This window comes from Anabas testudineus, chromosome 13, assembly GCF_900324465.2.
Source record: "Anabas testudineus chromosome 13, fAnaTes1.2, whole genome shotgun sequence".
Lineage (NCBI taxonomy): Eukaryota > Metazoa > Chordata > Actinopteri > Anabantiformes > Anabantidae > Anabas > Anabas testudineus.
The window spans coordinates 15,171,176-15,194,595 of record NC_046622.1 but is presented as its reverse complement, the minus strand read 5'-3'; the positions used below and the strand labels follow the sequence as shown (position 1 = coordinate 15,194,595).

At 41.0% G+C, this 23,420-nt stretch overlaps 2 protein-coding genes across 5 annotated transcripts; one reads left to right on the top strand and one right to left on the bottom strand.

The window, feature by feature from the left end:
- Positions 1 to 53: 53 nt before the first annotated feature.
- On the bottom strand, positions 54 to 16,014 carry aasdhppt (aminoadipate-semialdehyde dehydrogenase-phosphopantetheinyl transferase). 4 transcript variants are annotated; one of them, XR_003299423.1, is made up of 8 exons: positions 15,606 to 16,014; positions 15,379 to 15,492; positions 14,963 to 15,083; positions 13,668 to 13,789; positions 12,708 to 12,869; positions 10,396 to 10,464; positions 9,927 to 10,147; positions 54 to 84 (listed from the first exon to the last, which is right to left on the bottom strand). XR_003299423.1 is itself a non-coding variant. In XM_026369437.1 (7 exons), exons 1-7 carry the CDS (start codon positions 15,774 to 15,776, stop codon positions 9,980 to 9,982), a joined length of 927 nt encoding a protein of 308 aa, XP_026225222.1. In that variant the 5' UTR covers positions 15,777 to 16,014; the 3' UTR covers positions 6,273 to 9,979. The 4 variants fall into 4 exon arrangements, 2 of the variants coding, with proteins under 2 accessions (XP_026225222.1, XP_026225224.1); XR_003299417.1 differs by lacking the exon at positions 54 to 84 and adding an exon at positions 6,273 to 8,643 and having other exon boundaries at positions 8,720 to 10,147; XM_026369437.1 differs by lacking the exon at positions 54 to 84 and having other exon boundaries at positions 6,273 to 10,147.
- A 2,360-nt stretch (positions 16,015 to 18,374) lies between these two features.
- On the top strand, positions 18,375 to 22,527 carry msantd4 (Myb/SANT-like DNA-binding domain containing 4 with coiled-coils; the record flags this gene model as incomplete). Its single annotated transcript, XM_026369449.1, has 4 exons — positions 18,375 to 18,602; positions 19,287 to 19,382; positions 19,497 to 19,796; positions 20,526 to 22,527. Coding segments are annotated over 4 exons (1,368 nt in total), but the record flags the coding sequence as incomplete, so codon positions are not given.
- Between the last annotated feature and the right edge of the window lie 893 nt (positions 22,528 to 23,420).

The following is a 23,420-nucleotide window of genomic DNA, read 5'->3' as shown; positions in this document are numbered from 1 at the left end:
CCAGCTAACTAGTGGCTAGCACCTGACGTTTAAACACTGACACCCTGGTTAGGGTGTGTGTGTGTGTGTGTGTGTGTGTGTGTGAAGTATATAGTCATTATTCTTGGATGTATCTGTAGAGGAGGTGCCCTCTGATCTGTCTGTGTGTAAATCATGAGGTGTGGTTTTATAATTCTTAATTCTTTTATATAAGATCTAATCTAATGCTATCCACATTCAGAGAGACCCACTGATTCAAAAAGTCTTGAAACATGTTGTTCTTTTCAAGACTATACCCATGTGAAAAAACATGAGGAGAGGCTTCCTTGAAGAGCACGTTACTGAACACAGTAGTATTATTAAGGGAACTGATGCAATGTTGCAAAACATTTTAATGAGGTATCCTGAATAAGAGGTAGCAATATTCACTTTTGTAGCAAAAGGAGACAGAGGCATTTATCATCTCTTGTCTCGAGAGTTAATATCCAGAGGGTTAGGGTTAGCAGTTCTCAAATAATTTGTTTTTATACGGGCACATACAATATTTTAAAATGTTAAATGTAATGGAATCTGTGATATGGTTCCTTTTATTTTGAATTACACACTATTGTGCTGTGTACAATTCTGCAATATTAGTTTGTTCGATTTTAAGTTGTTGTTTGTGTTTGAAGAGCTGCGTGGTGTTTTTTACTGTGTGAGCTGGTTTAGCCCATATACACTGTATGGCAGCATTTGTGTCAATTACCAGACACACCTCTTGCCTTCTTGCCATTTTCAGACGCTTATTGGTATAAAATCACATGATGATATGTCATCCTACCCATGCAAATTCTACTTATTTTGTTAAACATTCATTCCACACTGGCCTAATCAGAACCTGACATCATTTCATGTTTATTAGTTTTACTGTTAGGAAATACTCTATGTCTCTAGTTATTTCAGAGATTTCAAAAATATTTAGGCTTTTTCGTCTCCTAGGATTTATTTGTCTAAGAACCCCAGGGTTGGTGGTTTGCTTACTGGCTCCCTTTGATTCCTGGCTTCACTCTTCGTTGTTGAAGTGTCCCTGGACAAGATATTGAACCCTGAACTCCTGACGCCTCAAGGGGACAGCCCGTCCATAAATTGTTATAATAAAGTATCAATTGTTATTATTATTATTCAACTTATTTCCCAAAGCACCAAACTAATTCTTTGCAGGTCACACAGTTGGCACAAGGGTAAAGTTATGTGAGCTGATTATTCCAGTAGTGGGTCTACAACTATATGATAATAACTAATAGTTTATGTTGCTACTTATATTACAATGTTAGTGAAATGTGATAGTAAACTGGATTTCTCTGGGTTTGGTACTGTTAGTCAGACAAAACACTTATAGACATTTTATAGACAAACATCCCTCTCTCATCCTCAGCCTATATGATCCTCTGTTATCAATGTTTCTAGTGATGTTTCAGCCATTCACTTTGATGCTAGTAATAGATTCATACAATGTCTCTTTAAGTGATTAATATGATTAATATCAGCCTTCGTTTAAACAATGCTGTAGCACATTTGTTTTACATTGGCTCTACAGTGTTCACGCAGTATGGGGAAAAACAGAGACACAATTGTAGGCTGTGTCTGTGACCTTTAGAACAATGTTTGTGAATACACATATGAGATCTATAGCCAAATTGTTCCCGTTTGTGTCAGAGTGAAAGAGAGGAAAGAGACACTGAAACCTCAGATTACCCCAAAACAATAATCCACACATCCTGCCTTGCTCTGATATTGTCTACCAGGGTCACCGGAGTGGAAAAGGATGAGTGGGATTTGGGATTAGTGTTGATCCATGCAAATTAAAAGATCATAGATGCGACCTCACAAGGCCGTGTGAGTAGGCTGCCCTTTGCGTGAAGCTACATGTGTCTTTGTGTGTATGTTTCAGTGCCTCTTTGTGTGAGAGCTAGTCTCTGAATGCACGTGTGCCTTTTTGCTTGTGATTACTGCTCTACTGATTTACTGTATAGACATGAGGAACATCCCTGCAAGGAAGTAAAGATGTTCTACTTAAACATGAAAGTCATATGTAAAATGTACATTTCTACTGGCCAGTTTGGAGGCTTGGCATTTAGGAGCTATTTTACAATGTCCTAATTTATCACTCCGCAGACTGTATGTGTCTAAATGTGTGTCCACGCATGTGTGTCAGGCTTTGTCGGTCCAACAAGCATAAAGCAGACACAAAGCTGATGAAACACACTTTACCTAACTCTGTGTGTGTTTCTGAGGGTTGTGATTTAAGGACTTGCTCTCAGTACTGTCCCACTTCCTGGAACATCGTATAACTTCATTACCATGCTCTCATTAGATGCTCATTTAGACCAATCAGATTGCTCCGTAATCAAATCATTCCGCATAAATTATGAGAGAAATCCATTATTACTGCAAACATCCAGCTAATTAGAGCTGGGACGCACCACCTGCCATGTGTTTGTACATTGTTGGGTGTTTTACACTGTTCAAGTGAGTGGGTTTTTACACAGCCATCGCCTCCTCGCTGAACTGATTTTCATTTTAATTTGGAAACAGAGAAGGAGAACAATGCTACGGCGTATTTCATGTGGACACAGAGAGACCGTGTAGATGTATGAGCTCTGTTTTATGCACTGATGAATAACCAGCTCTTGTAAAGTGAGACTTATGAATGGGGGGAACAACACGGTCACCCTGACCCAATACTAACTCAGCACATGATGGTCGGGTTGTGTGGTCTGCTGCCAGTTGCTTTTAACTAAGCTTTGATCATTGATGACTCAGGAAGCCTGCGTGTGTGTTCTCATTTTACCACGCTTGTGTGTAGAAGAGTGTGTGTTCTCGTGCTTTTTTATTTTTTTATTTTTTTGTCCTCATTTTGATAACTGACAGGAACCTCTCACTGCCTTAATAAAACAACATCAGCAACAAGAGGAAGGCAGATGTGATTAGGAAGAGCAGAAATGAGATTTGGTAATATGGCAGATGCTTGTTTTGGGAGGAACTCGCGCAAGAGTGAATTTATTGGGATGAAGAATAAGAGATTAGTGGGAAATGGGCAAAAAAAAAAAAAAAAAAAGGAGGAGGAAAGAAAAGGTGAAAGTAAAAAACAAAGTCCGGCATGAAAAGAACATTTCACAGAGTCAAAGGGAGGAATGAGAAACACATAAATTCTTCAACTAAGTATTTCCAGTGCGTTGTGCATGTCTGTATCTGTGAAACAAACGGTTGATGTACAACCCACTGTCAGACAACTGAGTAAAAATGAGAAATCACAGAGGCAGCTCTAAATTCTACAGTGATGATATAATAAATATTTTAAGTGTATAGTTACCATCTGTTAAAACTTTGCACACTCAGCATACTTTATATTATAACTTACTTATATTGCTTGCATTCTGTCAACTGTACAAGTGGAGGTTAACTGCCTCCTTAACATCAGGACAGTTTAGTTGAAATTTCCAAGAAGACTGTAGCCAAAGTTATTTTCAAACCAGATATGTCACCAAAGAGCTGTCAGTCTTAAGACCATCGACTGTGGAAAAACATGGATGTACTGTACTTCCTGCCCGATTTCTACAAGACTTTGAAGCTTTAAGCTTCTCACAGACTTGACAGTTTTTTATTTTTTTCCTTCTTTGGAGCAAGAACATCCCAAACCAGGCAACTGGGTTGTGCAGAAGCGGAACGGACGATTTCTAGTATGAGCTGAGACACATGTCATTCAAGGAGACTGACTTCGACATCCTCCTTATGAAATAATCTTTTGAGAAATAACCCTAAGTGACGTTAGAGAAGACCCTAGACGTTTGTGCCTTTAAATAAATAAAGCAGTATCTCTTTGGTTTCCATTCACGGATCTAAAACCTCCTACGTATTACCAACATATGTTGTTACATTAATTACATTAAAATTAAAAAAAAATTTTTTTAAATATTAAAAAAATTCCAAGTCATAAGCTGATTGAGGTTCTTTCTTCTCCACATCTCTTCTTGTTTCCCCCTCTTCATCCCTCTTGTTCTGCTGCTTCTTTCCAAATTCAAACCCGGCAGGTGTTCCGTATACACTCAGACATGCATTTAAAACTTACACTATAAACACACTCTATAGGATGTAGTGTCATATCGTTCATGCCTGTGCGCTTACAAGCACGCACAGAGTTTAACCATGCAGTCAAACAGTAAACATTCCCCCGGCCTGTTTGACATTTGACCTTCGTGAACCCAATCTATTTGTCTTCTCTTCCTCAGCTGCAACAATAACTCAGCGATCCGCACTGCGTTTGAGGGTGAGAAGGAGTGTTCAGCGTGTGTGTGTGTGCGCGGACGTGCCTTTAAACACACGCTAATAAAGAACATGATGGGAATTTATTGATGTTTTGATAATTTTTCAACCTCCAGTGGTCAGAATGGAGGAGAAAGTATGCGTGCATGCGTGGGTGCATGTGTGCACGTGTGTGAGTGCGTTTGTTGCCACAGAAAGTTTTGGCAACCATCGAATCTTATCCAAAGGCCTGTGACCCAGTATAGCTCGCAGAGATAAAGTGGAATGTTTTTCCTTTCAATCTATGAATTCTTTTTGTTTAACATATAACACTTGACAACACAAAGTTGTTTTCTTCCATGTTTTGGCCGTCATCAGCTCATATTTATCATAACCTAACATATATAATGTCGTGAGGTTTGATTTGATGTGTGATCTTCTTGTTCCACAATAAGTATGTATCCAATAGATGTTGTTATCTATCTTATTTATTATCATATAAAAACAACATCACTGAGGGACAAAGGACCAGGGATCAAGAGGTCAAATCCCCAGCGACAACTCTAATGTCGATCCGATGTTAACACTGTGTGTGTCAGTGCCTGAAGCGGAATCGATTTTGTGCACCCGTCATCAATCACTGATCAGCTTCATGGGCACATGCATGTGTCTCTGTGTGTTAATGAGTTGTTTCTAAATCAGCTATCGATAAATTTCATTAACTCAACTAAAGATTTGTGCCTGGCCTACACGCTGGATTTGCCCTTCTATCTTTCACAATGCATTTGTTTCTTTTCAGCCTTTTTCTCTCTTCATACTTTCCCTTTTAATTATGCTGTCACTTCTGTCACTTCCCATCCTTTTCTACCCATGTTCTCAGTTCAATTCTTCATAAACTACACTTTTCTTTTTATATTCCATCTCTATTTCCTTAACATTCATTTCCTGTCTCTAAGCCTACTCCCCTGACAGAAGAGTTAGACTCAGACGTTAGACTAATTATTAAAAGGTTCATGCATGTCACTGTTGTCGTGTGAGGTTTTGAAATTTACGGGTCTCTGAGGGCTGAATACTCAGCAAAAAACATACAGGACAATATTGCAAGAGTTTAGTGTGAATTTCTAAATCCCACAGAAGTAAATCCACAGTTATAACACCACAGAAGAGGATGTCTGTTTGTTTGGAGTGGCGGTCGTTCCTTAACAGATTTTTCTTTTTTTTGGTCATGGCCTTGTGACTGATACCTGCAGCACTAGATTGCATTTGTGCAGATGGCTGGGAACACACACACACACACACACACACACACAAATACAGAGAGAGACAGAGAGAGAGAGAGAGAGAGAGAGAGGTGGATAGATGCCCCAGTTACATTTGTAAAATAGGACAGTGGCAGTAGTTGTGATTAAGTTGTGAGAGTGTGTGTTTGTATGTTTAAGGCTGCGATTCTGCACATGTAAGAGATGCGTGCAGTCTCTCTGTGTGTCTGTGTGTGTCTCCAAATTAAATACTTTACATTGTTACTCCTCTAGTAATCGATGATTTGTGGTTAGGTGCTGGGTTTAGGATTGAAGTATGATTATAACCTTTAAGACACCTGTCAATTCAACTCAGCAAGTATTTTATGTAGTAACTAGTGAAGTGAAATAAGATCAAACATGTTTTGTACTGTAACTTAAAGTTTGTGATACTTGTAGAGCCCTTACTATGTGCAGAAATATACTGTAAAATGTCAACAACCAACCAACCAAATAAACAAACAAACAAACAAACAACAACAACAACAACAAACAGTATATACAGTCCGGTTTGTAAGTGATGGAGTACAGTTACATTGTTGGTATCTGCCCTCTGTACACCACCACACTGTTTGAAATGAAACACTTGTGAGCAAAGTCGTGACTTTCAGCTTTAATTCAAGTTTGACAAAACTGGCATTAACCAATTAGGAATTAAAGCCATTTTCATTCACACACAATTATTTTGGAGTCTCATAAATAATGGAATAGGCATAATTAGATGATGGAGTTGTTCCTTTCCTGCCTATTTAGTTTTCTTGGACTAATGGAGGCCTCCACCTTCGTAGATGCCTCTTTGAACCTCATATTGGGAATTTATCCAGTGAACAGGTTCCACATGCAATTGTAACAATCAGAACCACCTCCAGATCTTTTATCTGTTTGATTAGTCATAGAGTAATGAGGGAACATCATAATATGATGGTTACAGATGGTTGCACAGCTATTTTACAGGTGATTTCTGCAGCACAGCAAATCTAATGTTTGCAGACAGACACACGCACAAAAAATCCTAATCTCCTATCCTTGTCATTCCTCATGATTCAGCTGCACGTGCAGTAATTTAATGCAATATGCACTAATACTCTGGATTATCAGAATCAGTGCTCTTCCATTGTGTACCTACAATAGCCATCAAATTAACAAACTGACTGATGGCAGCCCCACAGGCTCAACAAGAGGATTAAATGAATATACTGTACATCAAATGTCTGCAATTTATTAGCGTAACACATGCAGTACATAGAGTACATAGAGTGTTGCAAATATATGTATGTAGAACCACACACACGCAGCAGACGATCACAGTGGATGCAAGAGTACACATGTGCTAATCTTTCTGATGACCTTTCTGCTCTGTGTGTGGCAGTGTGTGTTTTGATTGTGTACAGTGTGGTGTGGCATGTTTAAAAAAAAACAAAACAGGACATACACACAACACACACATGAACAGAGAAAAAACAACAACAACAACAACTGAATCCAGCTGATATCGGAAAGATTTTCATATTTACTAGAAACTGGTCTGGAAAAGATAAATGAGGTGGTCAGAGCGTAGTGTTTTTAAATAAGGGTACTACATAGCCTACTATGTTGACCCGTCTGATAGGAGTCTCCTTTACCACCTATTATTGCATCAAGCACAGGTTTTTGCTCTTTAATTGCTCCTTCACTTCATCAGTTTTTACTGCAAACTACTCAGCTCAGTGACAGTAGCTAATGGAGACACTGAAACACCCAAATCAAAACTGGAGTGTAAACAGCCCCGTGCGACTGAGTGACACGTGGAATCCAGTCTTTTCGTCGACTGCAGCGACACTGTTTCATATCTGAGCAAACACGAAGGCCAGAGCTGGGACTGAGAAAGGAACGCTTCAATCGGAGCAGTGTCAGCCTCCTCTGTGCTGACTCCAGGCTGCCAGCTACATCAAAGTAGCGCCCCACATCCTTAGAAGTGCCAAGGAAGCTAGTATCCATGAGGAAAAACCCTTCCAATGTGTTTTTCAGTCAGCCAGACAGACATAACAAAGTCTGGTCTTTGACACCACAGTAAATCACTTTGGGCTTTTGCTTAACCGCTGCTCACTGCAGGGTGAGAGGAATTATTTACCTTAAAAACCCAAAGACCCAGCACTGCGTAGACTTTTTACTGTAACTGTCCTCTGAATAATAAGCACACAAATACCTGAAGATTCAGCGACAGAAACAGTACACTAATCTGATCTGACAAACACAGTACTGTAGGTTCTTGTGCTGTGAAAGTGTTTGTTGATGGAAGAACAGGGACATCTTTAACTGACTCTAAACTTAGTGTATGAATTAATACCTGACAAGGAAGCAACATGGCAATTTCCAAAAAGCAAAATCCAATTTGTAGTGTTCACAGAGAAACTCTAAATAGGGCCAAAATCTTTTTCACCCACAGAAACTTTGCTCTCATCGTCAGAGCTGAATCTCATCTCTCACCTCAGGCTAAACTCAGTCTGATGCCCAAAAGCACTCTTGTCTCCATCCCACATTTGAAAAAAAAAAATCTATTCCTGTGGTCTTGTCTCTGACACCGCAGTAAACCTGAAGCAACTAAAAATGGCCTCTTGCTGAGGAAAGCCTGCGTGACTCCAGTCTGACCCCGCTGCCTCCTCACTCCTCCTTCGCTGCTGCGGAGAAGGTAAGATTTAAGACGGTGAGGAGGAAAACAAATTCACTCCATGTGGAGGCAGTGACTGACTCACTGAATAAACAGGCCCATGCTCACCTACAAAGACACAACGGACTACATCTTTTCTCCACACTGCCATTACTACTACTTTGATGGAAGCTCTCTCAACAAACAGCTGATGCAATTCCATCGATAGGTCTACTCCACTCTGTTGTCTGTAAAAGCTACAAACTCCCAAATGAACGTTGAGAAAATAGTAAAACACACGTCAAATGTTCAACTGGATGCTTTTATAATGAGAAACATGATCAGAATTATTTCCTTTTCCTGCTGTTAGGGTTAACGTTTTTGCATCAGCAGCATAATGGGAGAACCTCTGAGCAGAGAGTGAAGACGAGGGGGTCGATTGAGTGAATGGCTGATTACCTGAGAGAACAAAAGGGGTGTGTGAAGAGAGAGCAGGCGTCCTGGGGAGCAGTGCTCCACATGCAATCATCCTTACCTCACTGTAGCTTAGGTTCCATGTAGCTCCCTCCCCCGGGCGATCAGGGTTAGATTAAGGTAGGGTTCAGGTTAACGGAAGGGCAAGAAATACAGGCAGGCATTCAAAACTCAGTCAAAACACCAGTGGCTGCAGGGTGATGTTTGTGCACAGAGATAGTGCTGTGTTAGTGACGGCTGCGAAGGTCTCAAACACTTCTATTGGTTGTTGTATGAGTGGTAATTCTCCTGCATGTGCAGTGCAGTTAGATGTTTAGTGTTGCTTGTGTGCAGGGCCCAAGTTTTTGTGTTCTGTCTCTTATCCACTTGTTTTGGTGCGGCCTGTTATTTACAACTTCCCATTCCCACTGAACGAGTAATATGCTATAATTACACACACATATGCTCATAGGCTGCCATAAAAGAAAAAGAAAAGTGGTAAATGTTTAGGACTGATACCACATCTGAGTTCAACAAAGGGACAGGATGCAGGAGAAAATAAACTGTAAAGGAAAGACAGAGTGCAACGGTCAGCTAAATGTCCTCGACTAAAATAGACGCGCTACCAGACGGAGACAAGCTAGAGACCCAAAAGAGACAAAATGGCAGAGACAATCTGGAGGCAGAAAGGATGGAGTGAAGTGAATGCAAGAGGTTAAAAAGAGAAGCAAGGGTGAGACATTAAGTTAGTAAAAGGGTTTTTAAAAGGGAAAGGATTAAAATACAATGGAAAGGACATCAATCTCTAATTCAGATATACTAGTCAATTAAAATACATACAGAGCAGAATAAAAACACCCCGTCTTAGATTTTTAAAATCACATTTTAAAAGGACATACAGTAAATGGACCAACAGTGAGTAGTTCAATTCAGAATCACTGAACCTCCCCTACGTGTGTACTGAAATGACTTAATCTGCAATCTGTAAAACACAGCTTTTATTTCACCTCTAACAGTAACTCAAACACTGTGGAAGTATGAAGTTATTGAAATACACATTAAATATTTGGATGTACTGTATAGTTGCCTTTTTGTTTGTAAAAGTTTCTTGATCCAAACTGAGAATCTAAAGACAGAGGGTGTCAGACGCTGTATAGATTCTGAAGTCCTCCGAGAGAAAGCTACATTTGGCTTTAAAAATAACCTTGACAGGACTTGACTGGACTTGTGTTGAATGAGAAAGCAGCTTCGATGTCAGTGTACGTGTGTCTCGGTTTTTGGCACATATCTGTGTGTGTGTGTGTGTGTGTGTTCCAGGTGAGTGTCAGCGTGAGACGGGCGGTTATGTGGACGTGTGTGTCTCTCTCTGTCTCTGCGGAGCTTCAGCCTTCAACTTGAAGTTCTCCCAGTCGGCTGGGTCTTCTTCCGTCAGCGGTGAAGCCGAAGCGATGAGGTCACTGAAGGAGAGCAGCGTAAATGAAGCGGGTGGAGGACGAGCTGAAGGGAGAGGCTGAGACGGAGAGGGAAGAAGCAAGGTTCCCGTTTTATAGAGTATTAGTAGTGTCTAATAACATAGCAACTATTGATTAGGGTCATTAAGTCCTTGTTTTGCCTGTAAAATGACATTTTCGGGACAAATGTCCATTGCATGTTCACACCGATTGTAGCGACCAAATCAATAGAACATCAAACCCTGCTTCCTTTCAACCATGATTCCTAAAAACATTGTAAATGAGAGCAAATGTTGTGCGTCCTTACTGAAGAGCCTGGTTTGTCGGCTGGTCCGAGTGCTACAGCAACATGATGGTCAGCGTCCAGCAGACTCTCCTGCACAATTACACACACACACACACACACACACACACACACACACACACACACATAAGATGCTCATTTATACAACCCAGCATGCCTCCATTTAGGTGTAATCTTTTTTTTTTTTACTTTCTCTAACCTTTCTACAATCATGCTATTGTTCATCCTATATTCACTTTTTAAAAAACCTCCTGTTGAGGCTCATGTGTCTTAAAACCCAACTACAAGGGTTTTCTTTTTCAATTGGGCTCACAATATAACTTCTACTCCAAATACCACTGGTGTGTCACACTTGCCTTTGATACTGGCATTATAAGCTTGGACATGAAACACCAGAAGCTGAATGTGTATATGTGGGAGTAACAGGTGGTGGTGTATGTGTTGTGAGGGGTTGGTTACAAAATAGCTCAGAGTAAGGGACACAGAGAAATATCACCAGGAGCAGCGTTTAAATTTAAATATTCTGTCATACTGGTTTCGAAATCTAAAAGAAAAAGTACTAGCTTTGTTAAAGCCTGTTTTGAAAGTGTGTTTGTGTCACTCGGCGCGTCTGTGCGTAGCTGGGCGTGGGGCTGAAATCACCAGAGGTCAGCAGGAAGTAATAAGTCTCAAAGCTGCTCTCTGATCAAGCCTGTTCGAGCCAGAGGACACTGGATCAACCCATTTCTGTGTTAACACCCATGAGTGTCTGTCTGTATAGACACATCTGAAAAATAGATTCACTTCACAGTGACCTCTCAAGGGCACTGCTGTCATTTACCGATTACAAATAATGATGTGTTGATGATCGCTGCTCTTAAGGACACAGCCACCAGCTTTACCGCTGTTTGTTAATGCAGCCTGAAACGACTGCTAACATATGTAAAGCATGTAATTCCTGTTCTACATAAATATTTTGCCTACAAATGGTCAAATGTCTTGTTTTGTCATCCCAGCAGTCAAAAATATTACATTCACTATAACAGTAGATACAATGCAGAACACAGGAAATACTTACAGAACCTATATACTAACCTGACAGTGGCCCTAGATGGTTAATTGATTATCATATTTGGCCGGGGATGGGTGTATTTTTATTCAACAACTGACCTCATTTCTATTTCTATGTCTAGCATTTTTGCAGACCTCCATGACATCACCAGGGACAGAAAGAGGAGAAGTAACCTTTTAGCAGTTAATGCTCCACCACTACGTATAGAGGACAAAGTGGAGGGGAAACAGAGCGAAGAGAGGACTTGAGGGAGCTACAGTAAATATAAGGCAGGAAGGTGACGAGAGAGCAGAAAGAGAGGGGGCGTTAGAGACAACATCAGAGACGGGAGGGGGGAATGAAGGTGAAGAAAGAAGACGAGAACAGCAGGGGACAAAGAAGAGAGGGAATAAAAGTGGACAGAGAAGAGGAGAGGAGCGCAGTGATGGAAACACATGATTCTCCTACTCTCACTGGATGCTGCCCTGCTCTAATCTCGTGTCATCGTGTAAGGTGGCTGGAGGGTCACTTGAGAGCCTCCCTGACCCAAACTCTGCTGTGTTTTTCCTCTGTGATTCGCTCTCCAGATGCTTTCAACACGGCAGCCACTAGGAAGTACGGAGGACCCCAAGGAGGACCCTAGCCAAGTCCTTTAAACTACTGATCTCAGTCTCACCGATTTCCTAAAGGGTGCTTCCTCTGTCAATGTATCCTACAAGATCCACAAATACAATAACTAAAACTAATTTTAAAACAACAGATTAAAAAGCAAATTATCTTGACGGTTGAGCTGTTATAAAAACTTATTTCATCCCTGGACCAAAATGATGCTAATTTTCTGTTCTGTATTTAGATTACAAATAAAGATCTGGACCAAAACTAAATATATCAAATGTGAATAAAGCCCATTAGCTATGCCACTAGTAGAAAATAGACAATAAGACAGTTTGGCAGAATGTCTTTTACATCTCCTACGGATCTAACTGATCTGTAGGAGAAACACAGCAGACTGCTTCCAGGTCAGGTTTTGAGTTTCAAATGCTGTTTCTTATCAAACCTTGTGAGAGCATTGCAAGTGGTAGGCTAAACATCATGCAGCTGTTTCTCTTTGGGACGTGTGCATGCTTACACACTAAACCAGTGTAGAACTCGACTTTGTCTGTTTTCAATTTGTGGTTAAACAGAACATGACGATTAACACGATGTCGGTCTTTTTAGAAATCTTGGTAAATAGCTTTTTTTTTTTTTTGGTTTTGTTTTCACAGCTGTCTTCAAACAGACTCACTTCAAAGAGCCAGCCCTCTTCTTCATCCTCATCTAGATGCATCTTGGTCTGGCGCAGCACCCGGCCCTGTGTGAGCGGCTCAGTGGTCAGGTGAAACTCCACCCTCTGCAGGTTGAAGCCCAGACCTGTGCCGATGGCTTTGATGAAGCTCTCCTTCAGGGCCTTGATGGAAAGCGAGGAAGCTCGATAGGTTACCACAGGAGCAGAACAAGGACATTTGGTTATTTCTAACAAAGCTGAGGAGGACAGTCTGTGTGAGCTGCTACGTGTGTGTGTGTGTGTGTGTGTGTGTGTGTGTTGTGTATTTTGGCTCTGTCGCACAAAAACTTAAAACCGCAACAGATGGGAATCTATGCACACATGTATAACAGTGTGTGTATACAAAAGAGGGACTTTACGTGTGTGTGTGTGTGTGTGTGTGTGTGTGTGTGAGAGAATGTGTGTTTCCAGCCAAAACCAGCCCTGCTCGGCAGCCAATAGCCACAATAAGAGTATTACAAGGCTAATTGCTATGGCAACCATCGAGCTCTGCCATTAGTCAACAGTGTGGTGATGATATCAGAGCTTGACGTCTCTGTGCCACCCTCTAAATCTCACATCTTTACTTAGCACCACCGTTGCTGTCGCTGTCCATCTGTGTTGGAGTGTGTGTGTGTGTGCGCGCATGTGTGTGTGTCTGCAAGACAGAAAATGAAAGGAAAAAAGGAGACAACAGAAAAGGGATAAAGAAGAGACTACTGTGCGTCTCTGAGAACAAAATAGAGGTGAAATGAGTGGAAAAAGAGAAAAATAGAGAAAAATGTGAAATTCAAATCTATGTGTCTCAAAGAACATCGGTAATGTCATTTTCTCCCAATGTTTCCTTCACACTCACTCACACACACACACACACAGAACACCACCTGCGGGGCCCAGTAGCAATGCAATGTGACGACAGGATAGTATGGTTGTCATGGTTACCCAGTGGCGGTAGAACGCGGCGAGCTGCCGGCGCTCGGAGCCAGCTGATTGGATAACCCTCCACTCGTTCGCTGTAAACTGACGAGTCATGATGCGGAAAAACTCTGGCACAGAGCTGCTACCTGGAAGAAGGAAGAGAAAAGGCGCGAGGGCAGGAAAGAAGGAGAAGAGACGAATGAGGAAGGAAAACAGAGACGAAGAGGACGGGGAGAGAAGGAGGGGAGGCATCAGATGCTAAACAGAAGTGTTTTAGACTGTTTCTTAGAAATACCTCATAACATCCCAGATGTAAATTTGGCTGTATCGCACAGAAACCTGTTTATATTACTATAGTAACAGTAACCTGAAAACCAAGCCTATCGCTTTAACAGACTGTTGAAGGCCCAGCCAAAATGTCCTATAATGCTGAAAGAATTAAATAAAATTTGTCCACACAAACAGACACACATGCAGAAACCTTAACATTTACATAGACAGGCAGCTGTGGCTACAACATTTTACATTTACATGACAACAGTGACATCTTGTGGTCACAGTGAAGTTATACAACTTATACAAGTTGTGTTTTTGTTCCAGAATTATTATATTCTGCAGTTATTAATCCCCACTAGAGACTACAAATTAAAGAACTAGAGCTTATTGTGGGAGTCACTCTTTGGTTGTTATTGTTTTCTGCATGTCACAAAGTCTAATGTCAAAACTGGTCGTGTAATTTATCCAAAGCTTCACTGAAGCTGGACTTTGCTTAACTGGAGCCTGACTTTTGCTCGTGAGAGAAACAGTTACAAAGACAAAATGAGACTTAATGTGTTAATGTTAAAGGATAAATTAGGATTCTCACTGTCATCACTGCTCTCTGTGCTTTTTTGCACAGAAGGAGAAAACGAAAACAACGTCCAATTGCCACTTCATGCTCTGTCATGTGAGTCTGATCAATCAGGTCTTTTGTCTTTTCATTTTAAACTTGAACCACTGTACTCTTGTTTCTATATTTTTAGTCCACTTGTAATTTCACACTGTAAAAGTTATAATTAATAATCGTACTGTATACTGTACACTTATCTCCATGTACCTAGAAACACTGATTGATATACTGCTTTATACATTTAGTCATTTAGCAGACGCTTTTATCCAAAGCGACTTACAAGTGAGGAACAAGGCAAGCAAACAAAATCTAAGTCGAGAAGAAACAACATCAAAGCAAAGTGCTATCGAAAAAGTGTTTCTGTTTCAAGAGATGTGAGAATGAAAGAGTAGAAAAGTTTATATATATATAATATATATTCATCTGTTACCTGGCATGGTGATCTTCATGACATCCACTCCCACCTGCATCCCCTGCTCTGCAGCAAGCACAGCGTAGTCTCCCTGGTGGGAGATGTTGAAACTCCAGGTCTGATCCGAATCTGAACTGACCTGGATGTAACCAGCAAGAAGACAGATTAGATATTTTCAATTAAATAGCCCACCAGACAGAGACCCCATCTCCTCACATCCGTCTCATCTTGTTATCTGGACTCTCCTGCACCTTTAGGCACCTTCAGTGAACTGAAATGATTTAATTATAAAACATTAACGCAAAGTTTGCAAAAACAACAAATGCGGAGGAGATACATAAATCAGTGAGAGAAAGCGCCACATTATAAGGTCAATTACTATCATTAGTTCTATGTTAATGTAAAGACTCTACATTAACACTACGTACTACAACCTTCAGTGTTGATGGTAGGTACGGTTTCCCTCTGGGAGATCGCTCCAGTCTGATCTCCGACCAGGGGATGCCCATCCTCTCACAGACAAACCTCCTCAGCAACAGTCTGCCAGCCTGAAGACACAAAGACACCGTATTAAACATCTTAGTTGAAGGGACAAGCTAAGATTGGTGGTAGTATACAGTAGGTTAGCGTACAAGTGATAGAAAGTTGGCATCATCCTCACCATGGCTGATTTAGCATCCTTGGCGAACATAAACTGTCCGATCCTGTCTTTCTCTTCCCTCTGAACAGAGCGGGTTGCGAACAGCCAGTCGGACCTGCTCGGTGTCCACGACCCAAAGCGAAAAGCCCACCGTACAGACCCCATGTCCTCAGCTCGGTCCCACCCTGTCATCTGGACTCTATCGCAACTTCGAGCTGCTCACAAACTGTTAGTGAGCTAACGTTAGCATCGCTCGTTAGCATGCAGTGCCGGACAAACAACAAAGCTCTGAAAATGAAGTGTCTCACACATTCAGCTTTTCGCCGTGGAGCCAAACAGCAGCGGTTAAGTTACAGATGTTGACTGAACTACTGGGACAGTTTCTGTGTTTACGTTTGGGATGTGACAGCGCTGCACATGCCCACAAGAGTCCGGCGAGGTTTAATGTCGTCATAAGTGGGCGCGGCGGAGGACTGACCAATGGGAGCGACGGAAACCGTGCGCCAATGACGATGCTTTCAAATGCTCACAGAATATTTGCCAATACGCGTGCACAGCGAGTTGTGCTGCTTTGAAATATCCCAAGAGCAGTAACATGTTTCACTTAGCCACCACTTGAATTAAATCTTTAAAACACGATTGCCCCTTTGCAACTGAACAGAGCATATCCCGTTATGCTGTTCTTTATATATTATGATTCCCTAAGCAATTTGCTTTTCCAATTATATTTGACTCACACGTGAAGAATTCGAGCGTTAGTATTACCACTTTCCGAGGCGTCCCTCAAAGCAGCGCGAAAATTACAATTCAACGATGTTGTTTTCGTTGCGGTAAATTTCTGTAGGCTACAGAAGGTGAGTTGTTTTCACAATATATTACAAATGATGTTTTGATGGAGGTGGTGGTGGAGGAATCGGCAGTGCAAAAGAAAACATTACATTTCTGGTTGCGATGACGAAAATCATGTGTTAATTCTGTTAAAAAACCAAAACACACAGCCCACTCCCGAGGATAGATGCAGGTGGGAAGAACCCAAAAGTATAGATGCTTTACACACTGTGCATTTTCTCCACATGCTCACTAATAAATGTGCTCGTCACGCACCGTGGATTTCCTTTAATTCTTGTATGGGGTTCGGGGTCTGTGGGATCTGTTTTCATTTTATATCAAAAGAAAAAAATGATATGTTTGATTATTGTTTCAAACTCAAACTCATTGGCCTCGGCTCATTTTCTGTGAAGAACTTATATCAGAACACACTGTACCCCGCCCAACCCTACACATTTATATTACATACAGGATGTTGGAGTCCACAGAAAAGATAAAGAGAAAATAATAGTATTTTGTAAATATGAGCACATTTGGAGTTGGATGCCTGAAACACACTCATAAAAAGTAAAGGATTGAGACCACGATCACAACATCACCTTTCCCTCTAATTACACTTTTTAATCGTCTGGGGGTGAGGGTATTAAATGTTGTTGTTTTGAAAGTGGAATATTGCCCATTATTGCTGGATACAAAATGTCATCATTGTCTGATTCTCCTCTTCATGATGCAGCGTGCATTTATTAATACAACAGGATGGTGCCTTCATGCTGCATCACTGATGCTTTTACATCTTTCACTGTAAACAGTGTTGGTGATCTTTTTTTTGCCTTTGGCACTAAAAGCTCAATGTCCATTTTGCCCCAACACAGACTGAAACATGGACTTTCCTGACCACAGAACATGTTTTCGCTTTCTTTCAGTCAATCTGACATGAACTTGGTCCCCACAAAACGTGGCATTGTTTCTGCACAGAATTGATGGCCTCTGTGTTAAGGTTTCCAAATTAATCCAGAGCCCATGTGGTGATAGCAATCATGGTAGCACGATGGTTTGTCATGCAGTGATACACGAGGGATCTGACCTTATGAGGGGACACACTGTGGTGGTTTCTGCACTTGGCCGTTATGCAGTGAGATTTCCAGAGTCCCCATTTTTTAAAACTATTACATACTGTTGGAAGGAAAAGACCTAAAGTCTTTGCAATCCTGCCCTGAGGAATATTCCTTTTGAACAGTAACCAGCATGAAGAGACATCAAAACCTTTTCACAATTCTCTCATGAGGTTTGGCACAAAGTGAACCATGACCCATTTGCTTTGCAAAGACTGAGCATTTGGTGGATGTTCCTTTTATACCCAGTCATAACCTGACCTGTTACCAGTTTCCTGAACAGTGTTTGAATATTTTAGAAACGATTCTGTCTCATTTACAATACAATAATACTAAAAATACAAATATATTTATACTTGACATGTACATTTTTTCTCACACATGCACAAAATACATTCTGGTCTGTTTAAGCAACCTGTACCTGTTACACCCTTGTGTTTACCTCCAGAGGAACTTTAATCTGTGAGATAATATATTTCTATGTATTGAGCACAACACACTTACTTCACTATTCTTTTACCGACAGGCTCGTTCAGCTTGGGATGGTTCTCGTCTACGCGACCTCTGCAACACCACGCTCTTCTTTCCACCTGATATCTCTATAAGTCTTTTACTTTACGTCTCGCATCGAGTCTCACACAGAGTCGGCCTCTGGAGTAACAGCTGGAATCAGTCTTCCATGTGGAAAACGTCTTTGGAACCACTGGAGCCACAGAGGAATTCCTCCCTGATGAAAACTGCTATGCCTCTGAAGAAAAGCTACACTGATACACGTGAACTAACTTTTGCAACAAACAGCCACTTTTCACACCGTCTGAGGACTGAGTCCCTGCAGTATTCTGACCTGTGATCTGTCTGTTTTATAATCCTGTTTCCATTGCCTCTCTATTTTCTGATACATTGGTCCTTTTTCTCTTTGTATTCCTGGGGTTACTATCCCCTCCACACTGCCAAGCTGGATTACCTGCAAGTGAAGCATCTGAAGAGGAAGCGGAAGAGCAACTACAGCGTGAGAGAAACACAGACTCTCATCAGGGAGATCCACAAGAGGAGGGATGTGTTGTTCTCCAGACAGCAGGTGTAGATTTTCTCTTCTCTTCTCTTCTCTTCTCTTCTCTTCTCTTCTCTTCTCTTCTCTTCTCTTCTCTTCTCTTCTCTTCTCTTCTCTTCTCTTCTCTTCTCTTCTCTTCTCTTCTCATTCACTGTAGAAAAGGTCGCTGTGATCTCTGTCCTCAAACTTGGGTGCATTAGTTAACTCTCCGATCTTACTGTACCCAATTAGTAATATTTCCCTCTCATCTTTTCTAACCTCAAATTTAAATATGTGAAATAAGTTTTTTAATTTTTCAGCTTCTTTCATGCAAGTCTAAATTAATTTTTTGTGTACAAAGATTTATATATGACAAAATTAATTATCTCCATTGTCCACCAGAGAGCACTTATGCAGTTTTTCAGTATCAAGGTGTGCTACATATTCCTTAGCATGAACACAGTTTAATAGTTCAGGGATCCTAGTCCAGAATATTTATGTTTGTGCATGTGAAAAACTAATTTGGCTCTCTATATTGCCTTTATATTGTTATCAGATTATTTTAGGCCTGATCAAGTATTCAGATTAAATACCAAAGGATGTTTTATGTAAAACCGGTCATTATTTTGTGAGAAGCGTTATCCACACTAGTCCATAGTGCTTCAAGAAACTCCTTATTTAATACACTACTGTAATTGCTGGTTCTCGTTCTTCTTTCCTCTGTATAAATAGAACACAGCCATTAATGAGCTGAAGAGACAGGCATGGGAGGAAGTGGCACGGGGTGTCAATTCACTGGGGGAGGGCGAGCTGCGAACTGCTACAGAGGTGTGTTTATTTCTCTATTCACATTACACTTCAAATTATACATATCTATAGATATATCTCACCCCTGCTAATCTCTTATCTGCCGGTTCCTTAACTTTCTCATCTCGCCTAAAGGTAAAGCGTCGTTACCTCGACTGGCGCACTCTGATGAAGAGAAAACAGCTTCAGGCTGAGCTCTCTCTCGCCTCCTCTTCATCCTCCTCTTTGGCCCTGAAGACTGAGTACGACCAGTCCTCCCCTGAGCACGAGGCTTCTTCTTTGGGAGCTGGCAGTGAGCAACTGCTTGACCTCTCAGGCCTCCCGAAGGACTATCACTGCGACTGGCCGGAGCTGGCGGCTCTCAGTGAAGTGAGCGGTCAGGCACCAATGGCACCACCGGGCATGAAGATGGAAGACGATGCCAGTGAATACAGGGTAAGAAACAGAAACTCATCATCCATACGATGGTGCCGCAGTACTGCCTGAGTGTGTACATAAGGTGTATTCTTACTTTATATAACAGGTTTACTCTATAGATTGGAACTTCAGATAAAATCTTAGTGTTCATTAATTACATTTACATATAAATGAGGATGTAATTATTTCCCCAAACTCCTCTGCGCTTTTTGAACAGAGAACATGTTAAAGACACTTGTGTTATGGAAATACAGGAAGCCTGTATTGACGTGCTAATGGAGTAATTAGCTTAATTAATATCCTCATCAGCAGATGTAGTTATATTTAATGTATCACAGTGATTATGCAACACATTATGTAGCTCATAAGGCCCTTGTTAATCTGGTCTTTTGATTGAGCTGTAGATTCAAAAGTTAGTGATCAAATTAATTAAAGGACCTGTTAATTAATTAGGACTTAATTTAAACAGGACATTTAAATGTTATTTTTTTTTTTTTATGTTACGCTATCTTGAACTAGTCATGTGGTCTGATCAACAGCTCTTGTCCTTATTTTTAGTCTCTAGTTCCAGAAACACTGTACATTTCCCGTCACGCATTTCTCTCTCATCTTCCATAATTTTCTCTAATTCTCGTAAACTTCCTCCAGAAGAACATATTAAAGCTGTTTTCACCTGCTGAATAGCCTCATTCTCACCATGAGTAAGCTTCACATATGACCTTCGTGATTTCACTGTCTCCCTTTTAGCTGGATAGTGATGGGGATGTGGGAGATGGAGAAATAGATGAAGATGATATCCCCTCCCTCCTCAGCGACATCGAGTCACGTGGTGACGGGCATGTTGGTGATGTTTATACCCACAATGACTTGGGCATGATTGGCCCCTCTAAGGCTCCGACCTCCACCTTCAGCAGAGACCTTCCTCTAGCTAGTGGCCTGACGGGAATTCCAGCTCATGCTGTGGGTGGACTCAGCAGTTATGACACCATGGGGACAGGGATTCTGGTTTCTGTTGAGAAACAGAGGTTGGAGCTGGAAAAACAACGTCTGGCTGTGGAAACCGAACGCTTGGCAGTGGAGAAAGAGCGGCTAGTGGTGGAGAAGGAGCGACTTTGTCAGATGGAGATAGAGAGGGAAAGGCTGCAGCTGGAAAGAGAGAGGTTGCATGTGGAGAGGGAGAGGCTGAGGTTTCTGCTTCTTAACCAAACAGAGCATGTCGACCTGCCGCCACAACAAGGCCCGCTGCCGTCTTCCACGTCTTGTTTATCGTCTCACGAAGGACCAAGAGATAGAGAGAAGGAAGGTAAAGGGCGGATGACAGTGGTAGATCTGGAAACGGAAAGGTTAAAACTGGAGAAGGAAAGACTGCTGCTAGAAAAAGAGAGACTGCAGTTCTTCAAATTTGAGGCCGGACGACTGCAGATTGAGAGGGAACGCCTCCAAGTGGAGAAAGAGAGAATGCAGCTGCACAAAGACCATCAGAGCCACTGACACAGAGACTGAAAAGGCAATTTAAGATTTTAGAATTTAACCAGCTTTCAAAATGATGTTAATACGGAAATGTTTGGATCAGCAGCTGCAACTTAATTTTATACACAGATATACTCTCGGAAGACGTGCGGCACTTACAGTAAATGATCACTTCTGATTGGAATTTGGCCAAGATGACCACCATGATGAAGTGGCGCCTTAGGATGTTTTCTTACAAAGACGATGAAATTGTGAAGATGTGTTTGGCACACACAGCTAGTTAGCAATGAACATATTCTATGTGAACGGATGTCCTGTGTCCTATTCAAATAATGCACATGCAAGTGTGGAATCAATGTAACACATCCTTACTCGTGTAGAGATATTTAATATTGGTACATCTGGGATCATGATGTATTACTCTGCATTTATGCAGAATAATACATCGTGGATACTGCATGATTTCCTCCCTGCAGTAAATAATTTAGCTTCCAACAGTGAAACGAACAAAACTGTCACACCTAGAGTTTTTGCTGTTAAGGGCCTTTGTTAAAACACCATTTCCTATGACTTTGTAATACCTGTGACTTTGTACTTTCATCTTACTATTTAAACCAGAGTTTCACGTTTACTATTATTCACAGCAGATATTGTCATTGTCATAACATTTCTGTGTAAGTTAGGACAGCATGAAAGTGAGCTAAGAGGAACAATGAAAGTAAAGCTACTTATTTAACTGGAATTCATACCATCACGGATTATTTATACACAGACTTTTTTTCATGAAAAATTACATATTAATGCAAAGATTTAATGTATTTGTATGAAAGATTTGTGAACTAGAGCCTGAACACCCGTTCTGAACAACTAGTGGATGTTTACATGCTGGAGAAATGAAGTTAAATATCTCTTTAAGAAGGTTATGTTGTCCAGCAAAATTAAACATACAGTCTTATTTTTCAAAATCTATCCCTGAAATATGTGTATAGTATGTATTTATTAGTACCTACATATAACTGAGTCCGCATGGATGTATATTACTACATTTGAAACAGAAATGTGGCTTCGAGACAAAATTTGCACTGATCAGAGTCACATTCAAAACCCAAAGTCCTGCTTCTGATGACCATATTCTGTAGTCTCTCTCATGCATTGCCTTTGTTGAATAATAGCAAGAAAGAATAAAAGGATCATTTTGAGAATAAAGGTTTTGTCTCCTCTGCACTGATGCTCCTCAGGAAACCCAACACGGGCTCCAAGATCACTTTAGGTAAATTAAAAGAGACAAGCGTTAAAAATGACTTCAAGAGCATAACACTGGTGCGCGACACAGACCCTCCATCCCTAAAGTGTCAACTTTAGATGATTTCAGTAAAACTGATGTAACTCAGTGACACTTTTAAAATATTGAAATTTATGTCCCAGTGGCATGAAAGTGTGGGTTTAACTGTAAAAATTGCAAAGCTGGAAACGTTTAAATCCGTAAGTGAGACTTCTTTTAAACTCTAAAATCACCTAAGCTGAAGACAGGCAGGTCGAATGACAAAGACCTGTTTACTTTTCCATCTAAGGTTTATTTTGTGATCTGCCTGTGAGATGAAAGTCATATAGGTCTATCTTTTGCTCTGACTGGATGTAGAACTGGTGTGAAAATCCACTGTATTGTTATGGAAACAGTCCCTGAGGGTCCCTCAGTGTCCCCCTAGTATGCAGCAACTCATCCAACCGCTGTTTGCTGTACAGTACATGTATATCTGAGACATGGCCACTCTGACCAGAGGTGAAGTAAATACTGTTAATTTCTCTATTTTAGCTGCATTAGAGAAACTAGTCTTTCTTTACCATTCGGCTCTTCCCTTTCAGAGATCACCACAGCGAATCATCTGCCTCCATTACACCCTATCCTCTGCATCCTCTCACACCAACTAACTTCATGTCTTCTCTCACTACATCCATAAATCTCCTCTTTGGTCTTCTTCTGCCTGGCGGCTCCATCCTCAGCATCCATTTACCAATATGTCCACAATCGCTCCTCTGAACACGTCCAAACCACTTTAATCTGGCCTTTTGACTTTGTCTCCACAACATCTGACATGGGCTGTCCCCCTGATGGACTCATTCCTCATTCCTGATTTGCTGATGACACGCCACACACTCCTCTCCACCTATTCA

Bases quoted from the DNA above. Each gene is read 5' to 3' on its own strand.
- aasdhppt (XM_026369437.1), bottom strand. From the start codon at position 15,776: ATGACAGGGTGGGACCGAGCTGAGGACATGGGGTCTGTACGGTGGGCT. The intron at 15,084-15,378 runs GTTGTAGTACGT...GGTTACATCCAG, and splicing joins ACCTACCATCAACACTGAAG to GTCAGTTCAGATTCGGATCA. The intron at 10,465-12,707 runs GTGAGTCTGTTT...GTAATTGTGCAG, and splicing joins AAGAGGGCTGGCTCTTTGAA to GAGAGTCTGCTGGACGCTGA.